This window comes from Symphodus melops (genome assembly GCF_947650265.1).
Source record: "Symphodus melops genome assembly, chromosome: 13".
NCBI classification, from domain to species: Eukaryota; Metazoa; Chordata; class Actinopteri; order Labriformes; family Labridae; genus Symphodus; species Symphodus melops.
In genome coordinates, this window is record NC_136703.1 from 7,652,184 (window position 1) to 7,667,779 (window position 15,596).

General features: G+C 38.3%; 1 protein-coding gene across 1 annotated transcript in view; it reads left to right on the top strand.

The window, feature by feature from the left end:
• Positions 1–253: 253 nt before the first annotated feature.
• The window catches only part of cfap74 (cilia and flagella associated protein 74), a 46,851-nt gene continuing 31,508 nt past the window's right edge, over positions 254–15,596 (top strand). The window contains exons 1-15 of the mRNA XM_079360032.1: positions 254–396; positions 1,014–1,076; positions 1,193–1,274; positions 1,392–1,607; positions 2,098–2,193; positions 2,292–2,396; positions 5,326–5,499; positions 5,769–5,879; positions 6,428–6,530; positions 7,845–8,002; positions 8,162–8,375; positions 8,459–8,602; positions 10,481–10,645; positions 11,122–11,240; positions 15,240–15,306. Of these exons, the coding sequence (XP_079216158.1) occupies positions 1,019–1,076; positions 1,193–1,274; positions 1,392–1,607; positions 2,098–2,193; positions 2,292–2,396; positions 5,326–5,499; positions 5,769–5,879; positions 6,428–6,530; positions 7,845–8,002; positions 8,162–8,375; positions 8,459–8,602; positions 10,481–10,645; positions 11,122–11,240; positions 15,240–15,306 (1,812 nt within the window). The 5' untranslated portion in view covers positions 254–396; positions 1,014–1,018. The remainder of the gene's footprint in view (positions 397–1,013; positions 1,077–1,192; positions 1,275–1,391; positions 1,608–2,097; positions 2,194–2,291; positions 2,397–5,325; positions 5,500–5,768; positions 5,880–6,427; positions 6,531–7,844; positions 8,003–8,161; positions 8,376–8,458; positions 8,603–10,480; positions 10,646–11,121; positions 11,241–15,239; positions 15,307–15,596) is intronic.

A 15,596-nucleotide genomic window follows, 5' to 3' on the forward strand; every position in this document is an offset into this window, starting at 1 on the left:
TGTATGTGATGTAAACCTATAATATTATTTTCTTTCAATGTGTTTATCTTCTGTTTTATCTGTTGTTAATAGTCTATGTTTTTGTTATATTTGTATTTGTGTTTATTTGTGTTTGGATTATGTGGCTCTATTTAGCCATTTCATCTATTTACTGTAGACCTAACTTGACATTTACAGTTTGTAAGGCTTATCTATTCCTTTGTTTAGGAACTTTAATTGTAATTTGTAAATAAAGTTACATTACAGAAAAAAACATTTCGTCGTCAAGGCATGGCCCGTTGCGTCTCGTCTCCTTGGCAACAATATCAAACATGGTGGTGGATTGACTGTCTGTGTCAACAAAAGTCGTTTTTGAGAAGAGCTAGCTTATTGCCAAGACAGAAACAAAAGCTCAAGGTACCGGCTTTATTTGTGTAACATGAAGTGTTTCACTTGAAATGTCAGCAGCAGTTATTTAGCTGTTCTTTCTCTGTGCTTGTGTTGCCGAGCTGTCTACTTTCCCATGCTTAGCTAACGTTAGCCCCTGTCGTAGTAGCCTATAGCCTAAAGGAATATTTAGGAATTAAGTGTTTTATTTGAGTGAAAATAGACCTCCGAAATCTTATTTCACATTTTCTGAAATTAAAGCAGAGACACTCTTCTAATCGGCATACATGGGTTTTACTAAACAGTCTCTTAGGAATTGAAATTGTTAAAATTTTCAAGGGCCATTGACGCAATTGTGACAACAGACAATTAAAAATAGCATTTTTTGTGTGAAAGAATACAACAAAAAAGCAAAAGTCATTTGTTGCCCTATATATACAGTATATATATATATATATATATATATATATATATATATATATATATATATATATATATGTCTGTCTGAATGAAACGTTCAGTGAGCAAAGAAAGAAAGAAGTAGTCTTTAGCCAATTAACAGGTAGGCTTATAGTCGATGTTGAACATATTGACGGTAGCTATACGTTTCTCTTTGGTAATATACACCTGTGTTAATCATAAATGAGGTGAAATGGACAATGAAGAAAGGAAAAGTCCCTTTGATGTGGCAGCAGACAGTCAAAGTGAGGGTGAGTGAGATTGTATGTTTGCTTAAAATTCATCCTTCTTTCTCTATTTCTGGTCTGTTAAAAAAAACCTGTCTTTAATTCAAAGTTAAAAGTGAGATGATGTGGATACATTTCAGATGATGGTCCAAGCTCGGAAAACTTTGAAGATGAAAAAACAGCCCTTCCTCCTGATTTGGAGTGGTTAGAAGAGTTGTATGAGTAAGTTTCTTGTTGAATCTTATAATATTTGGTCAGAGGGAGACAGATAACTGTACAATATTGTAATATCATACAAGATAGAAATAATAAATCCTAATTTTGTTTGTTTTTCTCCAGTCAAATTTTGCATAAAACCTACTGTTTTTCCCCTTATATTCTTGCATTTACCCAAAGAGAAGAAAATGCTGCTGATAACGATGACCTGCTGGTTGTAGCTGACAGAAGTGGGAAGATGATTCATGCCAAAACAGCACGGATGTTCAAACTGAGAAGGAACCTGGACCAGCTGGACACTTTGCACCAACAGAAAGAACAAAATGTGCTTAATGCCAGGTATTGATATGGTAACCAATTGTGATCTGAGGCAACAGCAGCTACAATATACTTAACATAGATATGAATATGTGTGTGTACGAGTGTTTATCTCCTGTCTGCCTTCTTCTCTTCCCTCTTTTAAATTGTCTTCAGTGCTGCAAGCCCTTAATCACCCTATGAATCGGAAGGAGTCTCATGCAAACATGGCTGTCGTTTCTTTTTAGCTCCAAACATCACAAGTCAAAGCAGATCTGATCAAACATGAGAATAACAGAATCTAATCACTAATCATAATTTTTGTACCTTGAGCCAATTTTTAATTCTTCATGACAGTCTCTAAGTGATATAGATGTGTGTCCACTTTTAGCTTTTCAAAAATACTCAATAAATTACCTTGCAAGCCAGCGTCCAGTATTTATTCTGAACATCTTGCAGAGCTTTTAAATGTCACTTTTTATTCTCTTTGGAATGGGATGTTTCTCTGTTATTTTGCATCTCTTTTTTCCAGAGAAGAGCTTAAACTCTGTCGTCAGAACATTCAAAGTTGGATGGGGCAGAGAGATTGCTTGGAGAGAGAGTTAGAGCAACAGACAGGAAATAACAGGTAGGTTAAAATGAACTAACATTGACTGCCTCACATTCAAATGTGTATTTTCTATATTTCCCTACTCAGAGGTTCTCTGTTTTTATTTTATTCATCAGCGTGGTGGTGTTTCGTTTGCGAGCCAAGCATAAACATTTGTGTCAAAAGCTGCAGAGTGAGGAGGAACTGGAGGGCAACATCGACAGCGTGCTGAAGCAACAAGAGTGAGATCATGTGACGATTTGTACCTGCAACAAAAGGACTGCGTCAGATTTTTTTTTTTCCCAAACACAGTGCTCCTTTGAGTAAGGAGTTCTGGTGTCTCAATACTTTTCCAGCTGCAGCACAATATTCTGTTGTAAACAATGGTCCTTCCTAGAAAACTTTTATTCTCAAGCAAACAATAATAACATGTTAATGTGTTTTTTATTTACTTTATACTTTATTTCAGACCCAATAGCACAATAAATATGAATAGAGAATCAACAGGGATATAAACCCTACATTTCACAGTTTTTCAGCGATTAAAATACACTCAACAAAAATATAAACGCAACACTTTTGTTTTTGCTCCCATTTGTCATGAGATGGACTCAAAGATCTAAAATTCATTCCAGATACACAATATTACCATTTCTCTCAAACATTGTTCACAAATCTGTCTAAATGTGTGATAGTGAGCACTTTTGCTTTGCTGAGATAATCCATCCCACCTCACAGGTGTGCCACATCAAGATGCTCATCAGACACCATGATTAGTGCATAGGTGTACCTTAGACTGTCCACAATAAAAGGCCACCCTGAAATGTGCAGTTTTTGCTTTATTGAGGGTCTGGGGACTCAGAACCAGTCAGTATCTGGTGTGACCACCATTTGCCTCATGCAGTGCAACACATCTTCTTCGCATAGAGTTTATCAGATTGTCAATTGTGGCCTGTGGAATGTTGGTCCACTCCTCTTCAATGGCTGTGCGAAGTTGCTGGATATTAGTGGGAACTGGTACGCGCTGTCGTATACGCCGGTCAAGCACATCCCAAACATGCTCAATGGGTGACATGTCCGGTGAGTATGCTGGCCATGCAAGAACTGGGACATTTTCAGCTTCCAAGAATTGTGTACAGATCCTTGCAACATGGGGCCGTGCATTATCTTGCTGAAACATGAGGTGATGTTCATGGATGTATGGCACAACAATGGGCCTCAGGATCTCATCACGGTATCTCTGTGCATTCAAAATGCCATCAATAAAATGCACCTGTGTTCTTCGTCCATAACAGATGCCTGCCCATACCATAACCCCACCACCACCATGGGCCACTCGATCCACAACATTGACATCAGCAAAGCGCTCACCCACACGACGCCACACACGCTGTCTGCCATCTGCCCTGAACAATGTAAACCGAGATTCATCCGTGAAGAGAACACCTCTCCAACGTGCCAGACGCCATCGAATGTGAGCATTTGCCCACTCAAGTCTGTTACGGCGACGATCTGGAGTCAGGTTAAGACCCCGATGAGGACGACGAGCATGCAGTTGAGCTTCCCTGAGACGGTTTCTGACAGTTTGTGCAGAAATTCTTTGGTTATGCAAACCAATTGTTTCAGCAGCTGTCTGAGTAGCTGGTCTCAGACGATCTTGGAGGTGAACCTGCTGGATGTGGAGGTCCTGGGCTGGTGTGGTTACACGTGGTCTGCGGTTGTGAGGCCGGTTGGATGTACTGCCATATTCTCTGAAACGCCTTTGGAGACGGCTTATGGTGGAGAAATGAACATTCAATGCCCGAGCAACAGATCTGGTTGACATTCCTGCTGTCAGCATGCCAATTGCACGCTCCCTCAATGCTTGCGCCATCTGTGGCATTTTGCTGTGAGACAAAACTGCACATTTCAGAGTGGCCTTTTATTGTGGGCAGTATAAGGTACACCTGTGCACTAATCATGGTGTCTGATGAGCATCTTGATGTGGCACACCTGTGAGGTGGGATGGATTATCTCAGCAAAGCAAAAGTGCTCACTATCACACATTTAGACAGATTTGTGAACAATGTTTGAGAGAAATGGTAATATTGTGTATCTGGAATGAATTTTAGATCTTTGAGTCCATCTCATGACAAATGGGAGCAAAAACAAAAGTGTTGCGTTTATATTTTTGTTGAGTGTACAAAGAGACATTTGCATCAGTGTCTCCAGAAACACAAGGAATACCTTGTGTTACTTATTCGTTTGCTGAGTGACACTCTGATTATGGTTTCTGAATAAGTTAATCAGCACACTCATTTATTGATCATAAAATGTGTCTGCACAACATGAAATGTGGAGACATTAACAGAAACAAACATCTGACTTGCACTGGTGCATCTTGGTCATTTAAGAAATATTCTGAATGCATCATTATATGCCACCTGTGACTTTTTCATTTTAGCTTTCCTGTCCTTTCACCGCATGTGAGCAGTATATCATCACTCAAGTCATTCCTGATCATATGTCCCAGATATCTGACTTTATCCACCACACTCGGGACTTGATCAGATAAAAAAAAAAAAAAAGAAGGCTTTCGGTCGTATCTGGTTTTTACTATCATGACAACGCTCTTTTTACTGTTATACTTTATATTACACTGCATACCATAACTCCAGCAGATTCTTAGAACCTGCTGTAGGCCAGCACTACAAGGTGACAAGATTAATAAGTCATCAGCATACATCAAATGGTTAACAATTCTATCTCCCACTATACATCCAGTCTTACAAGCTTTAAGCTGTTCAGAGAGATCGTCCATATACAGGTTGAAAAGAAGGGGTGACAGAATTCCACCATATCAGACCCCATTGGTCTCTGAAAATGTTGCAGATAAACTCCTGCCACATCATGCGCAAATGGATTGATGCAAATACCAGAAAGGCAATATTCTTATCAAATATAGGGGGAGCCCTCTGTTATGTAATTTCTGAAATAATCAGGGGTGTGTTGCCATTTATTCCTGAAGGCCATCCAAGAGAATTAGTTATAATAGTTTGGAAAGTATACCAGCCATCTCTTACCTCTTCTGTAACCACAAGTTTGGTAGATAACATACTTTATACCATCAGATAGAATCCTAAACATCATGTTCCATTTATAGATTTATAAATTCTCCATCCTTTTCCTCAGATTGGAGCTGACAGAAATAGATGTGGAGCTCGGCAGGGTCTCTGCACTCCGAGAGGAGCTGAATGAGGAGGAGCAGGTCTTCCAGGTACTTAAGGGCCAGAAGGCAGCAGCGCGATTGCAGCATGAGAAGGAAGCCAGGAAGAAAATGCAGCTCAAGTCGCAGCTTCTTAGGGAGTAGGGAAAACATTTTTTTTTCATTTTGTTCTTCTTTGTAATGCATAAACATGTTTTTTGTCTATGTCTATCAACAAGGAGCTAGAAGTTTTAGCATTTGATTGAAGTGACTCATACTTTCTAACTTGACGCCTTAATCCTCATTTAAAGTGTCTCTTTCCAACACAGAACAACGGTGTTAAAAGCCAGTTATTGGCTACACATCTTTGTACTTTGCCATATAAAGACAGCTAAGTATATGTACATGATGTGTTATTTTGCTATTCTAGTAAACAGGCAGAAAGGGTAGCGAGAGAGGGCACTGAATGTCAGAAGAAAATTGAGGCGGTCCAGGCAAGCCACAAGGTCGCATTAAAGCACTTAAAGAAGACCATTGAAAGGTAAAGAGCTTTGAATTCAATAAATCAAACTTGGACTTGAATGAGAATGTGATTCAGAGGATTTGTTTCAGACGGGCACAACATGGGTCAAGTAGTCTCAAAAATATCAGCCAATCAGAGAACAGCAGATATAGACTTTGCTTTTTAATAAGACAAAGGTCTCTGTTGTTTATCTGCCTAGATTGTTGATTATGGTATTTTATGATTTCCACAGTTATTTTCCACTCGTTTTTTAAGTCTCTGCTTTATCGAATTATTACATTCTACAGTAAACCCCCCCCCCAAAAAAAAGATAAATAAATAAATTATATATATATATACTGTATATATATATACACAGTATATAGATGATAATAATTTCCTGTACAAAAGTGAGGACACATGTTTTGTCTGAATTTCTTCATCCCAAAACAGTGAATAAGAAGGAGAATATGTTCTTCTTTATTATCCATGATCAAATGTTTGTATGGAAGTTCACTGTGGTGGCTTGATTAAAAGGTTTTTGAGTAAGTTGTGTTTTGTAACCTTAGTGCTTTCGCTTTTGGCAGGATGCAGCAGCAAAAGGCTGAGAAGGATCAACAGATGAAACAGATACAAGAAAAGAGAACGCAGGCTGTCAAGTCTCTGAAGTTAAACATAGCAGCCGCCCAAGTAATGTGCTTTATTTATTTAATTTTGAATATAATTGATTACAGTGCATAACAACATACAAAAATAGATTAACAACATTCAGGTACAATGCCACTGCTGTAGTTTTCATTAAAGGAAAAAGGAGTGTAGGAAAGGCTGTAAGGGAATAATATAATCCATTCAAACAGTTTTTTTAATGAGACAGGATTCGCACTAAAAGGTAATCCACCCCTCTGTTGTAAATCTGTTATTTCATATGGTTGAATAATGAGCGGTTATAGCTACACGCACAGTGCAATATAAGTCTGTTCTTAAGTTTATTAATGATTTTACTTTGAGTAAAAACCAAAGTTGTATTGCATCATAATAATAGAACCTTTCCCATTTTGATTTGTGAAACGTTACAGGTTTAAGTACAACAGATGACGTTTAACAATTCTAACAATTACAGCTGGTTGCAGTAGGGAAGACAACAAAAACCTTTGAATAAGTATCATACAGCAAAACAAAATCTAAAGTTATACAACTGTATTTTTAAAAACACTGTACTTACACCGTACCCATTTCACAAACCACAAAATCCCCACTGCTCATTAAATTCACATTGAAAAAGGCTTCTCTTGAATAATGATGCAATAATTCTGAAAAATGTCTTCCCAAGAGAATCACCATCACCCTAAAGTAGAAAATAATCATCTATATGAAAAGAGGTCTAATAACTCAGCTGCACATTCCAGAAAGTCTCCCATAGAGGCTGAAAGTGGCCAGATTGAGTGTTGTCTATGAAAGTCTTTGGACAGAACTATCTGCTAATTAGAATATATTTACATCAGCATCTTTTCCATAATGAGAGGTGTGTTTGTATTCATCATTTGTTTTTGGTTATAACAGCTTCATTATGTATTTTAAACAAAGTCACACCAGTAAAAGTGATCATTACTAAACTTAAATACTCATTAACCATCACCATCAGGGTATATGAAACAACCTTTCTTAGTTTCAAGAGCTATTAGTGAAAGCATTTCAATGTACTGGAGCCTGGCAGGAGAGAAGGGATTAACAGAACAACTTCTGCGCTGAATTCACACTTTCACTGTGTTCAAATAAAAACAAATTTGACTGAAATTAAAGACTTCATTAGGCTTGTATTTTGCATGTTGTATTTTCACTCTGAAATTAGATTTAGTATGCAATTTCACCATGACCATCATCATGCCTAGCGGACTATATTTCCACTGAACCTTTAACTAGTGTTCCCCAATTCTTATAATAAACTCATCATAAGGCTTAATGGGCTAAGGTTGCGTGTCATTAATCTGGTGTGATTTTCTTCAGGAAAGCTTACAAGTCCAACAAAGCGGAGCCAGAGCAAATGCACTGAGGAAGGAGCATCAACAGAGGCAACTGACAAAATCCCTACAGGCCCAAGGCGCCAACAGTAGCAGGCATATGTACCAACAGAAACAAGGAGAGGAGAGAAAACGAAAACAAGAGTACGTCCTCATCTCTCGTCCTCTCCCACACGCGTGTCCTCCACTCCCACTCATTGCAGCAGTGTGTGGGTGTGTTTTTTTTTTTTCTCTCGCTCTGTGCTGAGGAATACATGACTGCATTTTCAGTGAAAAGCAGTGCTGTTTATTTGGCCTTCTCAGGGAATTTGAGGAGAGGCAGAAGTCAAAGAGAGTGGAGATTGTGGCCAAAATACTTCAGGAGGAGCAGCTGGTAAAGAGCAGAAAGAGGCATCAGGCACTTCTACCTAAACCCTCCAGCACTGACAAGCTCTCATCCCAGGGGGGGGCAACAGAAGAGCTCCTGCTCTACCTGGACGATAGGCCCTCATCTGCCAGGGAGGAGGGAGCCAAAATTGTAAGTGTTCACAACATTTAAAACTAGGTTTGTGAAAAGACTGTGTGGCGATTTCTAGTGCACGTGTGCGTCTATTTGTACAGCAGTCACGAGATTTCAGTGACATCAGCAGCTCATCATCAGCTTCCTCTGACACCGAGGACCTGGAGGACACCATGCACCAAGAAAGCCATGTTGACAGTATGATTGCGCCTGAGTTCTCTGGGCTATGGGACCAGAACTACAAGGTGCATTCAAACAACACACTGCTAACCAAACTCCAACAAGTTACAATTTCAAAACACTCCCTTTCCATTCACATTAGACACATGATTTACCCTGAATACCCCCTGCAAATAGAAGAACACTAAAAATAGACTCTGAAAGGAGAGCTACAATAAGGAAAAATAGTCAACTAATTTCTTGTTCATGGATTAAAACTGATTGGGGCTTGAGGTAGTATTAGACAGTAATGGAACAAAAGTTGACTACCCAGCAGCTATCCCCACCATGTGTGTTCCAACACCACTATCAGATATGACTTAATGGAAACCATTCAGAGATCATGCACCTACTCAACAAACATCTGAAATGTAACCTCCACATTGTCCCTGCAAATGTTGTCACTGAAGATGAAAAGAGAAACCATGTATAAATGCATCATAGTGGCAGCAGGTTCCTGAGTCTTAATCTTACTCAGTTCAACAATCAGGCTGCAGTACATACAGTAGATTTTTACTTTTTTGGTCTTTTAATGCCTTTATGTATAGAAAGGACAGAAGATGGAGTTATAAATTGTGGAGAGAGAGAGTGGGGAATGACACTCAGGAAAGGAGCCACAGGTCGGATATGAACCAGAGCCACTGCCTGCTTTGACGACCATACAGCCTTCATACATGGGGCATGCCCACTAACCACGGCGTTACATCGGCCCATTGACCACAGTACATAGAGAGCTAGAAGGCAAGAGAGCAATCCTATGTCGGCCTTGAGCTGATATTTTTAGATGAGTGTTGCAAACAATTGAGGAGAGGGTTTCAGAGAGTCTTTAAATCAATTCAATTAAATAAAAAAAAACTAACATTATTTGTCCCCGTGGGGCAATTCAAGGGCACACAGAGCAGCAAACGAATGACAGTGCAACTATGCTAAAACATTTAACTTTTAAATGGAGGACGCTCCTGTTTAGAGTTGTAGCCATTGAATTTGCTTGTCATTCAGTAATCAGATGATTTCTTAACATCAATCTGGATGAAATGCTATCTGCTAATAGGTCATTTATGAAGCAAAATAGTTGATAAAGTGCATTCACCAGTTCTAGCTTCTATAATGTGATAAGCTGCCACTCTTTGCTTTAAGTTATTATTTTAAGAAATGGAATATCTCTAGCTTTCGGACTGTTGGTTGGACAAATTGAGACATCTTTATAAACCCCCTCGGGAACTCAGAAGTTTATGTTGTTTTAAGTACAAATTGATAAAAACATAATCCATGTTTCAGTCTAGTCAAAGGGTGACAAAGAGTTATGCTGAAGTATCTTTCTGTGTTCTGAATAAAAACATAACATTATACATTAGCATACAGTGTACTGCTGCCTTCTGGCCCACAAGTTATACGGTATATACTATGTAAAAGCACACACACATACACATGCAAACACACTCGAGATGTAGGCCAACAGTCATCTCTTCTCGTTTGCCTGGTGTGGTTGAGAACTCGAAGCCCGTGCAATGAATAGCTCAGAGCTGTGAGTGAGAGGGAAACCCACTGAAGTGGCAGTGATCTCTGCTCTGTGCATACAGATCAGATTCATGTCCTCATTAAGGGCCCTTCTCAGCCCAGTAATGGTTACTGGGATGATGAGCATGGCAATGTTACAACACTTAAAGTTAAGCTGATAATGGTGATAATTGTTATAAAATATCTATATCCACTTTTTAAAAAAATAAATATTAAGAAAAAATGAATAGAAAAAAATAGATATATTTCAAATCAAAATACATCTATGTACTAACATTTCATGTATTTTCTATATTTTCTACAAAGAGACTATTACGTTTCAGTGTTTTTAAATTGAGAGAATTCACAAAGAACTAACCAATTGTTGCTTCCATGTGAGGTTCTAGAAATTCCTGAATGAGAAAACGACATCAGTACAGACAGAGGTAAAGCAGGAAGAATCTGTGATGGCCTGTGAAAAGCTCAACCTGCAAAAAAGTGCTAAAAAAGTCCATGGAAAAGAGTTCAAAGGGATTTCATTCAGCTGCAAACCTGACATCATCCTCTTTAAGGTATCACATTATTGGTTTTCTTTAAAAACAACAACCCCAAAAACACTTTTGCCTGATCCCAGTTCAACCCACTTGGCCTTTCCCCTTGTTTTGGAGAGTCCTCGCTGGGCGGCAGACCTTCAAAGTGAAGCTAAAAGAGGGAGGGATTGAAATCTTAATCAAGGGAATGGAGGAACACCTGCTCTAAGATATCATTCACTGATCTTTTATTAAAGCTGAACTGATACCCTGAATGGGGACCAGCTCACTTTGATCCTTAACAGAGTAGGTGTAGGGCCAAACGGTGGAATCAGGATGCCACCCTTATTATAGGAAATAGATTTTTTCCCAAGTGCTTTGAATCAAATGGAAATAAACTTGGATTTGATGTGCTTTTTTGTCTTTATGTTATTTTAAATTGTGCTCCTGGACAATTGAGTTTTGTTCATGAATTTAAGCAGCAACAGACTAACTAAATATTTCATCATTTGTTTCAGGACTTTGAAGTGGGGAAAAAGTACAAGAAGAAAAGTATCCTGACAAATGTCAGCTACGTGAACAGCCACTGCAGGTTTCTCAGGGTTTCTGCAAATCTGAAGGATTGTATCACAATCAAGTAAGATTTTGATTTTTAATGCTGTGCTCTGTTAACAAATGTCTTATGAAAGAGGGGCAGGTTATATAAGATGAATCTTCTTCCTGCTCCTTTTCATTTGAGATTTTATTTTTGTTTTTAGTTGTGTTGTTTGATCGATGAAGGAAATACAAAACAAATACTGTGTTAATGATAATAATATTAATGTATTTTATTTAAAGATGACTCTCAAGGTCACCGTACAAAGCAAAGAGATATAAACAAAAGATATATAAAAGCAGAGTTACAATTACATCAATAAAACTAACATTAAAAGTCCCTGGACATCTAACTTCCATGATGTTGGTCATGTGGGACAAATAAGAAAAAGACTATCAAAGTTGACATGAATACTCCAGCCCACTTAATTGAGTACAATATACCATAGTAAAGATATGCAACATATGGTAAGTCCAAGAAACACTGCATTTGTGTATTATTGAGCAGAAAAGTTATTTCTGAGAACAAATGAATGAGTCACAAATGAGTGCTCTACATCCATGACAAAAGTGAAATATTTGAATTGAAAGCCCTGATTGTTGCATTTTTACATGCAGACTATTTGTCTCATGCTTCAACATCACAAGGAAAGCGTTACTAATCAAAAATCCCTCTTAAAGCGGCTTAAAGATGTATATACTTTAATATATATGCTCTGTGTTCAAGTCATTTACTTTCCTGTTGTCTGTCCACAACGTACCATAGAGCAGTCAAATGTCGCTTCCTGCTTCACAAAGCAGGAAATAGCATTAATGGATTGTTACCTTGTTTTCACAATGCATTATGGGATACAATGTGTCCACTCTATGATGGACTATGATGATTGACTCATCATTCAGACAGCACTAGAAAAGGAGCATTCACTATGGAGTGCACTACATTGTGTGTATTGGGTCATTTTGAAAATAGCTGTTGTTGCTTTGAGACAGTAATGGAGATTCAGGTTTGGTAAGTTAATAGCTGCCCGCCTCACACACAAAAATCTAATCAATTCAGCCTTGAGTTTACCTGGACTCAGGATGACCTGCATAGAGTGTCCCAAAACGGCCTAAAGGCAATTCCATAATAAGGCGAGAGTTCAGGCCCGCAACGCCACAGCTTCGAGGCACACAGGGAAATGTATGATGTGTAATGATATATAATGTTATATAAGATAAAATGCAGTCATTCATATCTACGTTTCAAAAACAGAATTTTGGTATTTTACCAACGTTAGAGCAAGACGCTTCACTGATTTTACTTCATATTACACAATTCCAATTTTCACACTCACAAAACATCTGCTGATGTATCACCAATGAGGAGTTAAACACATCTTCTTGTCATTTTAAAAGATGATGGAGTGCATGTAAAAGCAAAGGCTGTCCTCCCACATATGGATCACCACGCTCACAGCTCCTCATATGAGACTCAGTGAGTCATTCTATGTATTTCCAAGCCTGCCAGCAGCCCACAGGCTGAGCAAACTGTATTGTTCTCCAGGTCACTCACTGGGAATCTCTTAACTATCAGCTCCCCAAACTTGACGTTTCGTTGCCTCTCTTCTTTCTGCCTGACTGAGAAGCACGGTCAGATGGAAACTACGAAGGCGGCTCTTCATGCCGGAGCGCTTGTCTGACCGTATCACCTCCTAGTTATCTGATCTTAACTAACGTAGCAAAATGCCCTTTCTTACAAAACCATTGCATGCATGTAGTATCGTGTCCATAGGTCCTTAGCTCCATTCTATGTTACTGGAACAAGAAATTCCACTCATTCTCTTCAGATTATTGAGAGTTTTTAAACATTAGGAAGCGTTTTTATATCCACAACAAAAAACTAAAATAACAAGATCAAATTAGTGTTGCATACGTCAGTCTTTAAATAAATTATGTTTGATTCTTGATCTGATAGTTTCACCTTAATTATATTTATTTTTTGGAAACATGACAGCATCACCACTCACCTGTTCTGAACTCATGCAATACAACACAAACCTCCCCTAGATTGCATTGCCCGGGACACTAGTGATAACTTAATCAAGCCAGGAGTTATTTTTGATTAGGATATGTCTTAATACTTCCACAAAATATATAAATTCTTCATTTTCACTCACACCAAAAAGCTGAGGTACATCCTCTTCCAAAGGAGGCCTCTCTGCCAGTCAGGACTCTTTTCTATATGACTCATTCAGATGACGTCAATCAAAAAACAAAAGGCTCTCTGTATTGTTTATGCCACTAACTAACTGTCCAGAGATCTGGGCTCATGCTGCTTTGATGAGTTGGAATTGTAGTAGTATTGTATGTGTACGAAAGGCCCTCTCTGTGATGACGTCATAGCCCCGCCTCTTTGAATTTGAGAAGTTTGTCTCACTTCGTGTAATTCAGTTGAGCAGTGAAAAGTTGTGTTAAGAGTTAACTGTCAACATTGTTAACTGCCCTGCCTAATTCACCAGCACTCAACACACATTTGTGTCTGAACAACACTCACCATGCACACCCAGCATTCCTGTCCTCACCTGGTACTACAGTATTAATAGTCTTTGCATTACAGTAAATAACAGATATATTGTGCTCCCCATTTCTTGCTTGCTTGTTAGCTTGTTAAGTGTTTATCATACACAACACTAAGATCAGCCATAACCACTACATAGCCTTTCTACTGTATGTAAAAAAAGGTAACACAACAGGAGAGATCACAGACACATGATCTGGGAACAAACTGAGGCTTTTCCTAACTAGCTCATTGAATGCTGTATCCACCCTGACTTTCTAAAAATGGCTTCCCATCCCCCCACCCTCTGCCAGCGTACTTGCTCTGCTATGTTGTGCCAAAACGGGCTGTGCAGTAGTTTTTCTATACTGAAACAAAAGCCATAACAAGCTAGGCTTTCCACACTTGCTGAAAGCTTGGCTGAGAGGAAGACTTCCGTCTGTGGTGACCATACTCCTGAGCTGAGATGTGAGATAAATGTGGGAAGATATTTGTAATAACTAAGTATGTTTAAGTCCAAGTACAAGCAGCAACAAGATATCACTGAGGTTGCGGGGTTTTCATTCATTTGAATGAAAGCATTCAGTTGCATAAAATCTATGTTATATATATTTTTTTTTTCTCACATAAAGGGGACATATTATAAAAAGTTTTGGAACATATATTTTGGTAACATGAGTGTCTATCAACCCACAGAATGTAAAACTATCCAGTCCTTTGTTTGTGGTCTGTGTCCTTTTTATATGTCTTAAGACCGAGAGATTGAGAATTTTCTCAACTTGTGACATCACAAGTTTGATTGTGGTAAAAAAATAAATAAAAACATCTGCAGCCTGGAGCAGAACTTTCAGCGTGTCCACCATTTCTAATATATCTGCTCTTTAAATTAATTGACCTGTGTTTTACAATGTGGAATTAAAAACGTCTGAATCCTGTTTGTCCCTTGAATGTAGTTTCCTCCTGACATGCTGCTTAAACATTAGCATTATTCTGTTCATATTACATGATTTAAATGCTCCAAATGGGAAAATAAAAACGTTGTCTTTCAATTTTGTTTCTAGCTTGTAAACTTAGAATTTTGACCTTTGACCTTTGCTTTTTCCTCTGCATATCATCTCCACTCACAGGAGACTCTGAATTCTTCAGCAGTTCATCTGAAGCTTTGAATAAGGATGCTTCTCATTGAACATTTTGTGCTGGGTTAAAAAAACAAACAAACAAAAAAACCTTTATTAGAGTCTTGTTTTCATGTTTTTGCTGCACACATACTGTTAATGTGAGGCCATATGCAAAGGCTGGAGAAAAAAAACCTCTTCTTCAATATAGAGTTGCTAATATATGGAACGGTAAGTTATTTTAATGTTGCTGAACTAGAGTACTGCGTGTAACAGTCATTGGAGCATCATCAGCGTCATTTTCATCATTGTATACACAAAGTCAAAGTGTTTAAATCTGAATCAAAATGTACTTATCTCTGAGTCTAACTGATTGTGATTTGTGTTTCAGCTTTGATTCCCCTGATTTGTTACCTACTGGTATGTCCTGTGACTTTCATGCTGTTTTTCAACCAATGGTTAGTAATGTCCCCCACTTCCTGATCACCAGATGTCTTGATTTTGTATGTTACAGCTTTGACTTAGATTAGCCAAAAATAAATCTTTTAAAACTAATGTAAGAAAGTTAAAATGGGATCATTATAAAGTATCATCATACTTTTGTATTTTAGTGATACTATTTTGCTTGACTCAATTAGCATTTCACATACTGCGGTAATGCCATACACATGTAATACAGCAAAGTAAATATCTTTATATAATACTCAATGTGGTTCAGTTGCTGGCGGGGCTGCACAGTGCTTATTTA